The sequence below is a fragment of the Gymnoscopelus microlampas genome, assembly GCF_963454915.1.
Source record: "Gymnoscopelus microlampas genome assembly, chromosome: 19".
Classification (NCBI taxonomy): Eukaryota; Metazoa; Chordata; class Actinopteri; order Myctophiformes; family Myctophidae; genus Gymnoscopelus; species Gymnoscopelus microlampas.
The window spans coordinates 4,437,903-4,456,944 of record NC_139956.1 but is presented as its reverse complement, the minus strand read 5'-3'; the positions used below and the strand labels follow the sequence as shown (position 1 = coordinate 4,456,944).

The following is a 19,042-nucleotide window of genomic DNA, read 5'->3' as shown; positions in this document are numbered from 1 at the left end:
TCGGAAACAAAAACAAAGGACAGCGTGCTGAAAACAACCGCTGATAACAGCCTAAATCCACAGGAGGAGATTGCCACGGCCCCTGACGTCGACTCTGCAGCCACGGTCATGCTGGAAGAGGAAGGAGACAAAGAGGAGTCTCTCAATGAGGAAGATTATCCAACGTCATCACCTTCCTCCTCCTCATCATCATCTTTTTCCCTGTCCCCAATACCTCTTCTGGATTTCACCAGTAGCATGAACGACTTGATTAGAGCGGGGACTAGACTCACCCCCCAAATCAAACGCCAAGCACCAACCGTGCCCTGCCCCCCACCCATCGCCCCTCGACGGAGCCATTGCAAGAACAAGAACGTCCTGTCGGCTTCCCTACGTCTAGAGAATACATTTGATTGCTGAGATAGGCAGGGTCCATTATGCATAGCCAAAATCATGTCTGGGCCCAAGGCTATTTTAGTTAGCCTTGTAGAAAACAAGGTTTACAATATTTCCACTGTTATCTCAAATAGAGTTCCCAGGACAAGGAGTGACTTTAAACGCTCTGCAAATACAGCAAATTTAACAGGCATTCCATGTAGAGGAAACAACCAAGTAGTTGAATGCCTTAAGCTAAACTTGGCCCTACTTAACATCAGGTCACTTAATCACAAGTCTTCCTCTGTAAATGATATCATCTGTAAAGAGAAACTAGATATTATCTTTCTAACAGAAACCTGGCTTGGTTCTGATGGAGCGGTGCTCTTATCTGCAGCATGCCCACCAAAGTACAGTTTCATTCACTCAGGACGTGAGGGAAAAAAAGGAGGTGGTCTGGCGAATATCTTTTCTGACACTTTAAAATTCAAACCTCTGACAAACCTTGGCAGTTTTAAATCATTTGAATACCAGGCCACCATATTGGAGAGTCAATCGTCTGTGCTTATGATTAGTATGTATCGACCTCCAAAGTGCAGCAAAGCCTTATTTCTAACAGAAATATCAGAACTTTTATCTATCTGTTCCACTAATTATGACAGAACTCTGATTACTGGAGATGCTAATTTGTATGTTGACATTGTTTCAGATGTTGTGGCTATGGGTTTCCTACAGTTACTGCACAATTTTGACTTTATTCAACATGTTGTTGGGCCAACACATAAACATGGCCACACCCTGGACTTGGTGATCACTAAAGGTTTGAATATCACTGTTGACAGTATTATTGATAAGCCCGAACTAACAGACCACTATTTATTGTGTTTTAATATAACTGTCTTTGATCTAAGGAAAAACAATACAGAATATACTATAAAAAAACGTTTTTTTAGCTCATCTGCAGCAAACGAGTTTCCTCGTCATCTGGCGTGTGTGCAGGTGCCCCCCCTACTTGATGCTCTCTCAGTGAATGATATGGTTCAACATTTTAATCTCAAATTAGAGTCAGCTCTCGACATAGTGGCTCCTATGAAAACTAAAAAGAAACTTAATTCTAGAGTAACACCCTGGATCAACGAGCACATGCGCTCACTCAAGAAAGAATGTCGTAGAGCTGAGCGAATTTGGAGAAAAAACAAACTCACTGTCCACCTAGAGATTTTTAAGAAGTCAACAGTGGCCTATAACAAAGCACTGCGCTTGGCAAGGCAAGCATATTTTTCAGGCATTATCAATGACAACAAGCAAAATGCCAGAGTCTTATTCTCTACCATTGAACATCTCTTAAACCCCCCCCAGGCTTACAAGGAGTCGCTCCCTGCTTCTAAAGCTAAGTGTGATGAGTTTGCGTCCTTTTTTGCAAACAAAATTTTTAGCATTCGAGCTGGTATTATGAATGCTGCTGCTAGCACTGCAAATGCTGCAAATGGTGCATGGTGCAAAAACGTAGATCACTCCAGAGGAAGTCTAATATCTTTCTGCACAATTAATGAAGAGGAACTCCGTAAAACTATATCACAGATGACATCATCATCTTGTTCACTGGATGCAATACCCACCCCGTTTCTCAAAGAGGTTTTAGACAGCGTGATTGGAGATATCCTAAGAATTGTAAACTGCTCTCTACTTTCAGGCGTCTTTCCAGACTCACTGAAAACGGCTGTAGTCAGGCCGTTACTCAAGAAACACAACCTTGATCCATTGGTGCTGGGTAATTATAGACCAATCTCTAATCTGCCATTTCTGGGAAAGGTCTTAGAAAAAACTATCTTTCATCAACTGGATGTGTTCCTACAGAACAATAAGGTTCATAACAAATTCCAATCTGGCTTCAGGAAAGGTCATAGCACAGAAACAGCACTTGTAAAAGTAATTAATGATCTTAGGGTGTCCGCTGACAACAAAAATATATCTGTTCTCCTACTCCTTGACTTAACCGCTGCTTTTGACACGATTGATCACAAAATTCTACTACAACGCATGGAGTACTGGATTGGTTTGTCAGGCACAGCCTTGTCTTGGTTTTACTCTTACCTAACAGGCAGAAGCTATTTTGTCAGCCTAGCTAATTTTGACTCAGACAAACATGACATCTGTTCTGGTATTCCACAGGGCTCAATTCTGGGTCCCTTATTGTTCTCCCTGTATATACTACCACTGGGAGAACTCATCGCCGATCACGGAGTGAACTTCCATTTCTATGCTGATGATACCCAGCTGTATCTTTCGGTAGCTCCAGACGACCCCTGCGCTCTAGACCCATTGTTGACCTGTCTGTCCAGTATAAAATGCTGGATGAGTGAGAACTTTCTTAAGCTAAATGAGGATAAAACAGAAATTCTCATAATTGGCTCCAGTGAGCAGAGAGAATTAATAATAAGTAGACTTGGTAACCTGGCTGTAGAAAGTAACACCACAGTAAAGAACCTGGGGGTTATTATCGACTCTGAATTGAATTTTAATGCACACATTAATCATGTCACCAAGATTGCTTTCTTTCATCTTAGAAATATTGCGCGAATTAGAGACTATCTGTCGTTAGACGACGCAAAAACGCTGATCCACGCTTTTGTTTTCTCTCGGCTTGATTACTGCAATGCACTCTACTCTGGCCTGCCTAAGAAAACAACTGACAGATTACAACTTGTTCAAAATGCGGCAGCCAGAATTTTAACTAAAACTAGAATGAGAGAACATATCACTCCAGTACTAGCTTCACTACACTGGCTCCCGGTTGTTTTTAGGATTGATTTTAAAATTCTTTTAATAGTTTATAAAGCTCTAAATGGTCTGGCACCTTCCTACCTCTATGACTGCCTAGAGAGACATGATCCAAACCGGACCCTCAGGTCTTCAAGTGCTGACCTACTCGAGGTGCCTAAAATGACATATAAAAAATACGGTGAAGCAGCATTCTGCTTTTACGGACCAACAGTGTGGAATAAACTCCCATTACACCTAAAACAGGCAGCCTCTGTCGATAGCTTTAAAGCACAGCTCAAGACCTATTTCTTCACTCTTGCTTTTAGCTGACTCTTTGGTTGATTTTTAAGTCCTCACTGTATTGCCTATTTTAATGTTTTATGCTTTTGCTTTTATTTTATTTTATTTTTTGTTTGCTTTATTGTTAAATTGGTTGTAACTGTATTCTTGCTCTGTAAAGCACTTTGCGCTGCATTTCATGTCATGAAAGGTGCTATACAAATAAAGTTTATTATTATTATTAATGGGTCTGTAACTCTTGAGAGTTAAATTAAGATCAATTTTACAAAATAATTGGGGTCCCAGATATAGAAATGCCATTAAATGGGGGTCCGTAGCCTAATGCATGTCAAACTGGGGGTCCTTGAAATTAAAAAGGTGGAGAATCAGTGATTTAGCAGACCCTTGTATCCAAAGCGACTTACAATAAGTGCAGTCAACATACTGTAGGTAGGGAACGAAACTACTAATCACCAGAAGTCTTAAGTGCATTCTCTTCTAAAACAAGCAACTAAGAGTATACCTAGCGCTAAGGTAAAAGTGCAATATATCAGCTACTGTACCTACTTCCATAAACCGATGAGACACAAAGGAAAATCAGATGGGTAAGAGCTAAAACAAATACCGGTAAGTGTATCGAATAAACAAGATCCAATAAAACAAGAGCTCGTAAGTAGTAGTAGTAATAGCAGCAGTGCTAGTATTAGTAGTGCTATTAGTAATACGCTACTGCACTGCTACTGCTACTACAGTTACAGCCTTAGTAGTAGCAGTAATAGTAATAATAGCAGCAGCAGCACTGATAGTAGCTGCAGCAGTACTAATAGTCGTCCTTAGTAGTAATAGCAGTGGTATAGCAGCAGCATCAGTACTAATGGTAGTCAGTAGTAGTAGTATTAGTATTTATCATGGAAGTATACATTTGATAGGTTACTAAGGTGATGCTGATATGATGATGCACAAACACGCGTGGACAAATTGCCTTGTTGAAATGGTCTAAACCAGGGGTCTTCAACATTTTCAGCACAAGGACCCCCTCTCCAAGAGAGAGATGAATCAAGGACCCCTACTATATATTGCATAAACTTGTGTTGCAGATAAAAGCTTTTCATAGATGTTGTATTCATGTTACTGTGTATTTTCAGACATTTAACCACTTAAACCGTCAATACTTAAACGTAAACTTTCACTCTGTACTTAGTCTGCTCTTTTCCCCCCTCTCTTTACCAAAAATCTACAAGCTCACAACACCTTGCAGCACGAGGTTGTCCTTAGACTAGGGATGCTTGGGTTCAAGTTCAAATGTAAAAAACCAAGTTCCTATCACACAATGATTTGGTGGACCCCCTGTAGTACCTCTGAGGACCCCCTAGGGGTCCCGGACCCCCTGTTGAAGACCCCTGTTCTAAACAGATACACGTAAACTTGCATTGCCAAAGAAAAATCTAACTTCCTCCCTTCCTCTATCAGGTGAACATCGTCAAGCTGTCCTTGGAGGGGGAAGGAGGTGTCAGGCCGGCGTCCTCCTCCTCCTCCTCATCCTCTCCCTCTGGCGTTGATCGACCCTCGCAAGGCTCTGTCTCCACGCCAGGCGGGCGAGGAGGAGACAGCAACGTCTTCGGCGGCCTCGGCCACAGAGGCCAGCCATCATCATCTTCCTTCTCCTCATCAGGTGTCAGCTCTTCCTCGGGTGGTGACCGACCCTCACGAGGTTCTCTCACCACGCTAGCTGCCGGCTCTGGCGGACGAGGAGACGGCGACGTCTTCGGCGGCCTCGGCGGCGGAGGTTTCGAGAATAAGCCAGCCACCACCTTCCACAGAGGCCAGCCCTCCTCTTCCTCCTCCTCTTCATCATTCTCCTCTCCCTCGGGTGTTGATCCACACTCGGGAGGTTCGAGCTCCACGCCAGGCGGGCGAGGAGACGGTAACGTCTTCGGCGGAGGCCAACCGTCATCTTCTTCTTCCTCATCCTCATCATCATCATCATCCTCTCACTCTGGTGTTGACAGACCCTCAGGTATGGTAGGCCTCAGGTCACGATTATTACATAATCGTCTAATCGTCAATTATTTGAGATAATCACAATTATTTCTGCATGATCGTCATAATCGTTTCCATGTTGAAAAGTTGGCACACATTTCCGAACACAAAAACAAGGCAGAAAATAGCTGATCTACAAGCTCGTGACGCGTTGTAAGCTTGTAGATCAGCTATTTCTGTTTTTTTTTTTTACTTTGTGACGCGTATTATTTACATTTAAATAGCAGAACTATTTCTACATGTATACAATTATTAAATGTAAATCATTTCATTATATTTAAGTTACAGTATGTGTCATATCTGCCCTGTGCATTTTTTTATTACGAAGCCTGAATGGCAAACAGAAATAAAACATGTATTCATATGTTCTAATGTTCGATTTTATTGTTGTTCGCAATTATTTGAGTAATTAACGGTCGACTTAAATGTGTGATGCATGGTGACAGCCCGACCCTCAGGCGGTTCCTTCACCACGCTGAGCGGAGGAGGAGACGGCGGCTTCTTCGGCGGCCTCGGCGGCGGAGGGTTCGAGAAGCCAGCCACCTTCTTCAACAGAGGCCAGCCCTCCTCTTCCTCCTCCTCCTCCTCCTCCTCCTCCTCTCCCTCTGGTGTAGATCCACACTCTGGAGGTTCTGTCTCCACGTCAGGCGGGCGAGGAGGAGGAGGAGACGGTAACGTCTTCGGCGGCTTCGGCGGAGGAGGTTCTGAGGCGTTCCACAGAGGCCAGCCCTCATCTTCTTCTTCCTCCTCATCATCCAGCGGTGGAAAAGGTACTCACATTTTTTCACTTAAGTAAAAGTATCAATAAGTAAAAGTACTCTGTTACAAGTAAAAGTCCAGAATCAAAAATTCACTTGAGTGAAAGTACAAAAGTATTGGTATCAAAATGTACTTAAAGTACCAAAAGTAAAAGTAGTCATCATGCAGAATGTCCCATTTCCCATTGTAAAAAAGTACTAAAAATAGGAAATTATCCAGTTAAGTAAAAAGTATACCTCAAAATTGGCAAGACCACTTTGGTAGAGGTTTGGGTTGTGTAGTTACCTTGCCATGATGTAACTCCAAAGGTGGAAGAGAAATACAAAATAATTGCTCTATTGATTAGAAATTGATAATTCAAAATATGCTCCTCATTGTACGGTAAAACATCTCTCAAAGTCACTCTTTTAGCACGTAAACGAATACAAACAAAATGTATTCAGACAATATAGAACATCATCTAACCCAGTACTGCTTGTTTTTTTTATACAAATTTGAACTTCCTGTTGATTTTACTATTTGAAGATCCGGATCCGGATCCGCGGATTCTTCTTAATAAAAATGGTAAAATCAACAAGAAGTTGACATTTTTATTTAAAAAAAGTAAACAGTACTGGGTTTGGTGATGTTCTATATTGTCTGAATCAACTTTGTTTGCATTCGTTTACATGTTAAAAGAGTGACTTTGAGAGTTGTTTCAGCGTACAATGTAAGTCAATGAGGAGCATATTTTGAATTCTCATTTTCTAATCAATGGAGCAATTATTTTCGATTACTTGTCCACCTTTGGAGTTACATCATGGCAAGGTAACTACACAACCCAAACCTCTACCAAAGTGGTCTTGCCCTTTAAGTACGGTACTTGAGTAAATGTACTTAGTTACTTTACACCACTGTCCTCCTCTCACTCAGGTGGTTCCTTCGCGGCGCTAGGCGGAGGAGGAGGCGGGGACTTGTTCAAGGACCTCAACAGAAGGTTCGAGGAGGCGTTCGGAGGAGGAGGAGTAGGAGGCGGCCAGCCCTCTTCCAGCTCCTCCTCCAGCTCCTCCCCCGGCTCCTCCCACTCCTCCCACTCCGTCTCCTGCACCAGGAAGATCCGCAAGACGGTGGTCCAGACCAGTGACGGCCCCGTGGAGAAGACAGAGGAGGTGATGGAGGGGGGTCCCGAGTGCCATAGCATGTCCTCCTCCACTGGACCGTCCTCCCAGGGAGGAGGAGGGTCCTCCTCGTCGCCTTTCGGCACGAAGACCGGCTTCGGAGGAGCAGGAGGAGACCCGTTTGCCGGCAGGGATTTCGGCGAATTCTTTAATTGAACCGAATGAATTCATTTGTTGGGCTTTATTATTATGACATTTTACTTAAAGGATAACTTTGTTTTCTTACAACCAAGGTTTATATTTTATCTTGTAATTAAAGTAAATAAAAGATGAATGTTATTTTTTTTTCATTTACTGCTTTCTATAGTTTTAGCAATTTTCGCAATATTTTTTACAGGTGGCGGGGGCATTCTGTCCGGTGGCTAAATATGTCTTTTTTACACAATGAAAAAGTTTCCGTGGTCTTTGATGGCCAGATGTGAGTTATGGGGGGCTAGAAGAGCTACTGTAAATAATAATAAAGAAAACGCCGGGTTATGGTGTAAAAAAGGCATATTTAGCCACCGGACAGAATGCCCCCGCCCACTGTAAAAAATATTGCAAAAATTGCTAAAACTATAGAAAGCAGTAAATGAACATTTTTTAACACTCATCTTTTATTTACTTTATTTATTATCTAAAACATAAACCTTGGTTGTAAAAAAACAAAGTTGTCCTTTAAGTAAAAGTAGCGATACCGTAATATAAAAATACTCTGTTACAAGTAAAAGGCCTAGATGTGCTCAAAATGTTATTTGAGTAAATTACAAAAATATTGGCGTCAAAATGAACTTAAAGTTCCAAAAGTAAAAGTAGTGAAATGTTTGAAAATAGCCTAGGTATAAAATAGGGCTGAAGTGGTTAATGTATGTTTTATAATATATTAATTTATATCTGTAAAGTAACTAAAGTTTTCAAATAATTGTAGTGGAGTAAAAGTACAATATTTGCCTTTGAAATGTAGTGGAGTAGAAGTAAAAGTATTGGAAATTGGAAATACTCAAGTAAAAATACCTACGAATTGTACTTAAGTACAGTACTTAAGTAAATGTACTTAGTTACTTTACACCACTGGTTATGATGCCATCAATGATCAACACTGTTTAAAGCACAGCATGTATTTTGATTTTTTATAAAGTCATTTGAATTGATTGCTGTCTGTCGGGTGTTTTAATTGAATTCATATTCACTCGATGTAAACCGTCCATCCATTCATTTTGATTGAGCAAAAGTCAGTATTCAGATTGGGAAATATATTGCCTCAAAAATATTCAAAACATTTTAAGGCCTTTTTGTCATAGATATGAATTTAATTTAACTAATTAAGACCTCTTAGCCCATTAAGACCAGGAACGCATTTGTGTAACCACTTTAACCTTTAACCATTATCTTTGGCTATTCAAAAATAGCAGATCTACAAGCTCGTAGCGCATCACCGAGTGCCGCGCTTCTGGGGGGGGTCCGTCTTTGCTTCTGGGGGGGTCCCTGGAACAAAATATTTTGAGATAGGGGGTCTGCGGACAAATACATACGGTATCATTTTGGGGGTCCTTGACATGAAAAAGTTTGAGAACCACTGATGTAGCAACATGTTAGGATTTAGAAGACATTTTGTAGAGTCGGCCTCAGTTATTAATGGGTTAAAGGACCATTTTCAACACATCTTCATAATATTGTACAATATTTGTCTACTCACACTGCGTCTCATTGGAGGGCTGTGGACAGTTCAGAAACCAGCCAACCAATCACATCAACGATGTGGATTCCAAGCTAGAAGAAACTACAGCCTTTGTTTTCCTGGTTAAGTTAGCACATTGAAATACAAGTAAACCAAAAATTGTGTACATACAGTATAGACAAATTAAACATGGTTATTACACCAACAACTGTGTTTTATTTAACCTACCAAAGAAAAGAAGATCAGTCGGTGCTCAGATTAGAGGAGGTATACTGCCATTTTATATTGAAACAGGTCGATATGTTGGGTTGGATGAAGAAGATCGAATCGGCCAAATGTGTGATCTAAATGAAATAGAAAATGAGTATCATTTTGTTTTGTATTGTCCTTTTTATGGTACGGTCCGAGAAGAGTTGTTTAAGAATGTTAACTATGCTGATATGTTGGACATCAATGACTCACAATCTATTCATTGTTTCTTTGAAAAAGATGTATTTAAACTGGCAAACTGCTTGGAGAAAGTTTGGGACTTGAGGAAAGAAGCGTTGTACAGCCAGTAGAGGATATGTACTTTATGTTATGTTTTGTTCGGTCGGTATTGGTTGTATATGATCAGCAATACCGGTAACCAGTGTATAAAATCATTTTGAATATTGTAACTGCCTGAAAAGGTGTCATATAATCCCATGAGGGATGGCCACGAGGTGGCATGACACGTAAATAAAATAATTCATTCATAGAAGTTATTATTTTTTCATTAATAAAAAAGATATAAAGTTTTAAATCTTGCTTGAAATGACCAAACCTGCTTACCGATGAGGTCACTGGTAGTCAGGTTTGTGAACTGTCCACAGCCCTGCTCTGACACACAGTGAATAGTCAAAAATGGTACCATATTACTATTTTGGTTGATTGCCTTGATCTATCAATAAAAGGTCATTTTCACATTTAAAAATCCCAATAAATATATTGTTTAGTCATTCCCCCATCTTCATCAAGGTTACCTGTCTATAATTCTATCTAATACAGTGGTTAGACACTTTCAAAACATTTGTATCTAATTATACAAAAAAGCGAAGCCACAAAAAGTTACGTGAGAAATCTTTAAATTAATTTAATCAGTAATATTTACATAACAAAAGCCATTCCAACAAAGAGTAAAGAGTAAAATATACCATGATTGGGAGAAATACATTTTCAAAACTGTTGGGTTTTCACCTTTTGGACAGTTTTTCATTGAACCAAAAAAAAGGTTATTGAAACGCATTTCAAATGTATTTGTTAAAAAGTAAGTTTGTATTATTATGAAAAATTTAACAAAAAATCCCTTTAAACTTAGTGTACCTATATTAAGGTAAGAGAGTAAATAGTAAAGGAACCTTCCTCAGATTCCATAGACTCTAGAATCATCACCAAATAGCAACACGTGAATCCGAGTTTAAAGAATGATGCATCTTTGGTAGAGGTTTGGGTGTTGTAGTCATGTTGTCATGGTGCAAATACTGGCAAGATATCTTCAATATAATTAGTTCTGTTGATTAGCAAGCTATGATCCTAAATAAGTCTCCTCATTGAGTTACATTGCAAGGTAAAACAGCTCTCAAAGTCAGTTTTCACACAAACTAGCACAAAGGGAATTCAGGCAATGTATAAAATGACACGTTTCAGGCATTTTTCACCTTTTTACAATGACCGATAAAAGGCATTATTGTCATACTATCGGTCGAGATATCTACTAGATCTGGGGTCTTCAACAGGGGGTCCAGGACCCCTAAGGGGTCCTCAGAGTTACTCTAGGGGGTCCGCCAAATCTTTGTGATAGGACTTATTTTTTACATTAACCATTTGAACCCTAGCATCTCTCTATTCTGATGAACGTTAGCCGAAAATAGCAGATCTACAAGCTCACAACGCCTCGCAGTGAGCTTGTAGATCGGCTATTTTCAGCAAAGAGGTTTGATGTAGCGGGGAAAAGAATCAAATCAAGTACTAAGTATTGAATGTTTAAGTGGTTAAAAACATTAATTTAAACTGATGATAGTCAATGAAGCTATCTATGAAAAAGTTGAATCTGTAACACAATTGTATGCAATGTAGTAGGGGTCCCTGCTTCGTCTCTCTCTGCTAGGGGGTCCTTGGGCTGAAAACGTTGAAGACCCTTGTACTAGATCTTCCTAAAAACATATATCAAAATCAATTTGAGGGTGAGATTTGTATTTAAAACTAAAAACTAAACACTGACCCTGGATTTGTGACTTCATACATTCTCAATATCTATTTTGTCCATATCTCAATGTCCATTTGTATGCTAAAAGAGTGACTCGGACACACTTTTCACAATGTTAAGACAGCAAGAGATTTGAACCGGAAACAAATTATGAAGGTGTTGTGTCACCTTAACTCATTCAAATCGGGAACGCATCTGTGTAACCACTTTAACCATCATTTTATACTTTGGCTATGAAAAAATAGCAGATCTACAAGCTCATAGCGCGGCACCGAGTGAGCTTGTAGATCTGCTATTTTTGAAAAATCGTGAAAATGTGTGCAAATCTTTGAATATATATATATTTTTTAAAGTGAACATTTTTGACTCAAATCATTGCTTCTGGGGGTCCCTGGAAAAACATATTTTGAGATGGGGGTCCGCGGCCAAATACATATAATTTTGGGGGTCCTTGACATGATAAAGATTTAGAACCACTGACATAGAAACATAGGTTTCTCATAAAACTGTTAGGATTTAGAAGACATTTTTTAGAATCGGCTTCAGGCCTTAATGGGTTCGTAAGTACTTCCGGTTCAAATCTGCTGCTGAGCCAATCAGAAGAAGCTATGAGAAACTGAAAAGTCACCTCGTGGAGAAAAAGAAAACTAGTCATGCACGGAGCCTATTAAAGATACCTCACCAATAGTGTGGTTGCATAGTGAAAAGGTCACACACAACACAAGCCAGACCTCTACCAAAGATGAACGGTGTTTTAAGGATGAAGCTGGGATCACACTCACATGCCATTCAATGGATCAGGATTTGTCATCTAACCATGTGAATCAACATCATTCGCTGTCGGGGAAGAAACCTTGTAATCTCCATATTTCAACTTGATTAATGCCCTACTTTGAAGTACAAGAGTGTTGCGCAAAAGTAGTGAAATTAGCCTTTTTTTCCTTTTCCATTTCCTGAATAGTGAATGGTTTTGGACATACAAGGTTTCCACCAGAACAGCCAAGGTGTTGTGTTCTCCCCCCCCCCCCAAATAAATGCCCTGTAAGGCAACACAAGTTATAACTCCACTTGAACCAAGATAGCAAATATCAACAACTCAAACCAAAAAAACAAACATGTTTTTTGTTTTTTTATCTCAAAACCTCTCATTTTTATAAAACTGTCAAATTGTACACTAAATAAAATAATTATATTTTACAACAATAGAGCTTTAGACAGTAAAATAGGCTTTGCTTGAGGTAATTACATCATTATGGTACTTGTACAAAGTCAAAAATAAAATAGATTTTTGTCTGTTTTTATTTTACCCCCCGAAGGAAAAAAAAAAGAAAAAAAGCACGACCACTCGGCCAATGGAAGGTGTTTTTATACGTTGTCGTTTTACGTTTCCTGTGTGTAGATTTTTTCAAAATAAAAAAGGTCTTCAAACCACCGAAGGGCCACGTATAAAAATGTGATGTTGATTTTTTCAGTGGTGCGTTCAGGGGGAGTTTTTAAATGATCAGTAATGTTTGTGAATGGGAAACTAAACACCAGACGGAGTTACAGTAGGATTTCGTTGTTGTCGGGCAGAAAACTCTTATCTCCATATTGTAACTTTTTCTGTTTCTTTGTAAATTAAAGGAGTGGTTCACCCAAAAAATTACTTATTTTCTATCAATTGCACACCACATGAAGCCTTGAATTCATGTTTTTTTTGTGGCATTCCTAAGCTAATAATTTGATTCCTGTCTCCTACCGGCTAATGTATCCGGTAGGAGACACAAAGTAGATTATTTGTGTCTCCTACCGGAAATACACCCAGTCATCAAATTATTGGCTTAGGAATGCCACAAAAACAAATCCATGAAATCAAGGCTTCATGGGGTGTGTAATTGATAGAAAATAAGTACTCTTTTGGGTGAACTCCTCCTTTAACGCCCTATTTGATCATACTACAGCGTCACACTAAAGCATCAAAAGTAGCAGATCCACAAGCTCGTTTTGAGCTTGTGGATCTGCAAATGATGCATCTTTTGAATTTTAATCCTGAAAAGTATCGGTTTTGGACATATGAGATTTCCACCCGACAGAGACGATTTGTGGAATAGCTGATAGAAAGTTAGCCTGGTTTCCACAGTGCTAGGAACCGGACTAGTCAAGGCTTTTTCCTTTAACAACGCGTTTTCACTCAAATATTTTCACACCAAAAGAGATGATTTTGTCAATTACATTTCAAGTTTCAAATTGACTGCTATTGCCTTTGAACTGCGTTAAGATGTAGTTTTGCCATGTCAAGCCCTGTTGGGGGAACGGTTCCCACTGATGTCTTCCCGCTAGCCCTTCCTCGTTAAAGTCCCAATAACAGTATGATCACTGATATCTTCTCGTTAGCCCTTCCTCGTCAAAGCCCCAATAACACCACGCTCACTGATGTCTTCTCGCTAGCCCTTCCTCGACAAAGTCCCAATAACACCACGTTCACTGATGTCTTCCCGCTAGCCCTTCCTCTTTAAAGTCCCAATAACATCACGCTCACTGATGTCTTCCCGCTAGCCCTTCCTCGTCAAAGTCCCAATAACACCACGCTCACTGGTGTCTTCCCGCTAGCCCTTCCTCGTCAAAGTCCCAACAACACCACGCTCACTGATGTCTTCTCGCTAGCCCTTGCTCGTTAAAGTCCCAATAACACCACGCTCACTGGTGTCTTCCCGCTAGCCCTTCCTCGTCAAAGTCACAATAACACTACGCTTACTGATGTCTTTCCGCTAGCCCTTCCTCGTGAAAGTCACAATAACAGAACGCTTAACAGTCTGGCAGAATGGCACCCACTTCTGAGCCCACTTCTGGGAAGGCACGCGGGAAGTGGGTATTGTGTGAACACCCACGTTTGTGCACCATGCATGCAGTGGCATTTAATTTGCTGACAGATCTGTATTTCTTTCTTGTTTTTCCGTGGGTGCGTAACGTCCTTGGGGACTGTAACTGCGATTAAGGGCTGATACAAATAAAATTGACTTGGAATGTGTGCCATGCCAAAGTGTCGGTACATGCGCATTGGAAGGATGGTGTGAAATGGGTACCATTCTGTTACAATCCAACACTCAAAGGCTGAATTCTATTTGATGACCTAATTTGGTTACATCTCAGTAATCCTAAAGCTTGAGTTTTACTTGGTTGTGTGCCGTGTTTCAGGTGCGACGACACCACCACTGTAAGTATAAATCACCCTTCTAAGACATCTTACACACTGTCCTTTTATGCCCGCCACTGTTCCAATCTCACAGCATGGTTCCACATCACTAATAGACCACATGACTAGAGCATCCAGATCACATCATACATGGTTGACTTGTGCACGTCATGGACACCAGTGCAACCCCCCACCACGGACGGAGACACTTCAAACATGGACCGAGACAAACGTTCTTAACGGAACCATTTCAAACACGGACCGAGACCCGACGTTTTGGATACAAAAATGTCCATCTGAGGAGGTGGAAGATCTTCTCAGATGAACCAAGGCACAAAGCTGGACCTGACCTTAATCTGACACGACAGAAAGCCAGAGAGTATCTAATGGCTGACATGTTGGTGGAGAAAGGGGGTCAAACAAGCGCGAGAAGCACTTTAATTACACAAGACGCAGCCATTGACAGAAACTCGTCCTTTTCATACAGGTATTAATGTTTCAAACCACTCGGGGATGGAACGAGAGAGTGCAGCATCGATCACAGTAGGATTGCTTTTTCTTTTTTTTGTCACGAGAATTTCAGCCACAGCTGTAAATCAGCAAATTATGCAACTGGCCAAGAGCAACAAACTAAATGGTGCATTTAGTTTGGTCGTAGTTTGAGTTTGTTCAGACACTTAGCAATGGTTTCAGACAGGTTTTTTAATTTCATAATAACATCTGTTAAATGAGCTTCACTGAGCAGCACACAACACACCAGAGTCTGATCATTTCTCAGAGCCTTTTTTCAGGACCCCAGCCCAAAGGGGTCGAAATGCTTTTCTACACGGCTGCATCGGAGAGGTCTGCGTCGAGCGTCAAGGAGTAAGGATTGCTGAACTGGCCGAACGAACGAATAGATGAGGGCAAGGCAGCACTACAATTACACCATTCCAGATTTAATTAAATACAAAATCTTCGCAGACACATAATGACCGTCATTCATTCGAGTTTTGGGGGTAGATACAGAATTTCATTGGTGGGATAGCAGAGATGGCAGCGAACTAGCTCGAGTCGTCTAGTGGCCAAACTCTTTCCAGAGATACAACATTTCTCACCCTCCGTTCGATCTCCCCATTGAACAGCCTCATAATGTCGCCCCCTTTTTCCCCCACTTACTAAAAGACAGGAGAGTCGTCGGCATAGAGTTTCACCCCCACTGTTCTGTGATGTGGAGACCAGCTCCACCCAGCATTAAACAGCGTAGCCAAACGCTCCATATCTCTCTCTCTCACGGGGGTGATTTGACTTCTGTTTAACAGAGATGTGAGCATTTAACATTATGTGCCAGATCTACATTTTTGCGTTCCCCAGTGTGACAACCAGTTGATAAATCTTGGCGTGGACACACACAGGGACCATGTAGGGACAGAGAATCATTTGTAGCTTTGTTTTGAGAACTGAACTCTCTCTAAGGCGGTGATTCTCAACCTTTAATTTCTTTTTTTAAATAATGCATTATAAAGTAGGCCACGGATAGACTGGGCTGCCAGAGATAACGGGGTTTACTTCAGGGGTCCTTGGGGGGGTTCCAGGGGGTCCCCAGAAAAAGTAGTTAATGAAGCATCACGCTTATTTCAACTACTTTATCCGTTTATACGTTGGCTATTCAAAAATAGCAGATCTACAAGCTCGCAGCGCATCACTTCGTGCTGCGCTGCAAGCTTGTACATCTGATATTTTGGAAAAATATAGAAAATGTTTTGACATTTTTGAATATTCTTTTTTCACACAAATCTTCTGTTCAGGGGGTCCCTGGCACAAAGCATTATTATTAAATGAGGGGGTCCGTGGCCAGATATATATCAATTAGGGGGTCCTTGGCATGAACAAGTTTGAGAACTTAACTGCTCTAAACACTGTGCAACAGTACAGCAGCTATGCTTCAGGGTCAACAGGTCAAAAGGTGGGGCTTGTAGAATAGCGTGACGTTTTATATGCAGCTTTATGAGCAGCTCCTGAATCCTGCAGGTTCTCTTATAGATGTGAAGGATTAGAGCTTCGAGAGCTGATGGGACGTCTTCATTAAGGCCTTTCTTAGATGCGATGTTGTTTTATTTATTTTCTTCGTAGGAGGGAAAGTGAGGACTCGGCTTCTGATTGGCTGAGACGGAGGGAGGGAGGGTCTGCTTGTTTTTTTCTGCCGCCGCGGCACGGCAACTCGGACGTAGGCCTGTCACAATTATTACATAATCGTCTAAACGCAATTAGTTGAGATAATCGCAATTATTTTTGCATAATAGTCATAATCGTTTCCATGTTGAAAATGTTTTCACACATTTTCAAATATTAAAATAGCAGAAACAGCAGATCTACAAGCTTACAACGCGTCACGAAGTGACGCGTTGTAAGCTTGTAGATCTGCTATTTCTGCTATTATTACATATTTAAAATGATTAAATACGTCAATAATTTCTATGTATATTTCAGTTATTTGTAATATCTGCCCTGTGCAATTTTTGATTACGAAGCAGTGTTAATGTTGACAACAGATTTAGTCTTAGTCTTTTGAATAACACACCATTTAGTTTTAGTCTTCTGAAAATTGTTTAGTCTTAGTCTAGTCGACTAAATATCAAAACCTTAAGTCTTTTAGTCTTAGTCAATTACACTGCAGCATATTCTGATTTAGTCTTAGTCTTAGTCTTTTGAATAACACACCATTAAGTTTTAGTCCTATTTTAGTCTTTTGAAAATTGTTTAGTCTTAGTCTAGTCTAGTCGACTAAATATCAAAACCTTAAGTCTTTTAGTCTTTTAGTCTTAGTCGACAAAATTAACACTGTTACGAAGCCTAAAAGTATTCATACAGTATGTTCCAATGATCAACGGCAAACACACAACTAAATCGTTAATCGCAGTGACAATTAATCGCCAACTTAAATTTGGAATCGTGACAGCTCTACTCGGACGGCACACTCGACCACGTAGCGTCCATCGGCGGTTCGCCCGCGGCGGCTCACTCGCCTCGCGTGCGAAACCCTCAAGCCTACGCTGTCGGCCGCGCGCCTTGCCGCGCTGAGGCAACAAAAACCAAGCGCTCCCCATCTCTTCACCCTCTTTAATCCCTCCTCGGGAAAATAAATAAACAACAGCTTTCTGGATGAAGACTGTGTGTGTCTGTAGAAAAATTCATGTGGCAAAGGCTGTACTGTGACATATTGCATAATAAACATGACCATTATAGCTGGTGTTACAAGCTAACCTATATGGTTATCAAACATTATTACTATTCCTTGTTATCCACAATTATTACTATGTACAAAAGCGCACGTTTTTCCCGTCAGTATGTGCGCGCGCGTGTTTTTTTTTGTCAGTGAGAAAACGAGAGATATCAGAAGAGTGTGTGTGTGTGTGTGTGTGTGTGTGTGTGTGTGTGTGTGTGTGTGTGTGTGTGTGTGTGTGTGTGTGTGTGTGTGTGTGTGTTAAGCGTGTACAGAAAGGTGTGCGTTCAGAAGGGCGTTTGCATGTGCGTGTACTGCTGCGAGGGCGCCGACGTGGCGGGCGAGGGCGCGTTGGGTACGACGGAGCTGTTGGAGAGGTGAGACGACGGGGTGGAGTCGGACAGCTGGAGCTCCTCCAGTTTTTTCAGGTACTCGTCCCTCAGGGCCAAAAGCTCCTTGTAGCGCTGCTCCACCGGACTCTGCTGCTGCACACGCACGCACGCACGCACGCACGCACACACACACACACACACACACACACACACACACACACACACACACACACACACACACACACACACACACACACACACACACACACACACACACACACACACACACACACACACACACACACACACACACACACACACACACACACACACAATTTAGGCATTTAGCAGACGCTCTTAACCCATTGAAACCTGAAGCCGATTCTAAATGTCTCCTAAATCTCAACAGTTTTCTGAAAAACGTACGTTTCTATATCAGTGGTGCTCAATCTTTTTCATGTCAAGGACCCCCAAAATTATATGTATTTGGCCGCGGACCCCCATCAAAATATCTTGTTCCAGGGACCCCCAGAAGCAAAGATTTGAGTTAAAAATGTTCGCTTTAAAAATATATATATTCAAAGATTTGCACACATTTTCACGATTTTTCAAAAATAGCAGATCTACAAGCTCATAGCGCGGCACTCGGTGCCGCGCTATGAGCTTGTATATCTGCTATTTTTGAACAGCCCAAAGTGTAAATTAATGCTTTTTAGCTCAAATCTAAAAATGACACAGTTCCAGGTCTTAATGGGTTAATCCACAGTAATTTAAAGAAGGCAAGGTAATTCATCAACATTAGCATAGAATTAGTCATCTGGGATCACAGGTAAATCGAAGAACCTATCATCAGTCTAAACACTGAACAGTATAATATAAAATAGAAAAATCTGTTCAAACTATAGGATTATTAACTAATTCAATTCAATTCAATTTTATTAAAGTGTCAAATCACAACAAGTTGTCTCAAGACACTTTACATGTAGAGAAGAGACCCGACAATCCCACCCTGAACAAGCAATTTTTGCGACAGTGGCAACGAAAAACTCCCTCTTAACTGGAAGAAACGTCAGGCAGACCCTAGGTTCTAGGGCGGCGGC

The 19,042-nt window shown here is 40.9% G+C and overlaps 1 protein-coding gene and 1 long non-coding RNA gene across 2 annotated transcripts in view; one reads left to right on the top strand and one right to left on the bottom strand.

Moving 5' to 3' along the window:
* The first annotated feature begins 10,104 nt into the window (after positions 1 to 10,104).
* LOC311035270 lies at positions 10,105 to 12,640 on the top strand. The gene is made up of 2 exons (XR_014599681.1): positions 10,105 to 10,597; positions 10,636 to 12,640. It is a non-coding gene; the product is annotated as an uncharacterized lncRNA (long non-coding RNA).
* A 5,040-nt stretch (positions 12,641 to 17,680) lies between these two features.
* mtm1 (myotubularin 1) overlaps positions 17,681 to 19,042 on the bottom strand; it is a 28,872-nt gene continuing 27,510 nt past the window's right edge. Inside the window, exons 16-17 of the mRNA XM_084043420.1 lie at positions 17,873 to 18,095; positions 17,681 to 17,808 (exon numbers count right to left, since the gene is read on the bottom strand). Coding sequence (XP_083899546.1) covers positions 17,898 to 18,095 — 198 coding nt within the window. The 3' untranslated portion in view covers positions 17,681 to 17,808; positions 17,873 to 17,897. The remainder of the gene's footprint in view (positions 17,809 to 17,872; positions 18,096 to 19,042) is intronic.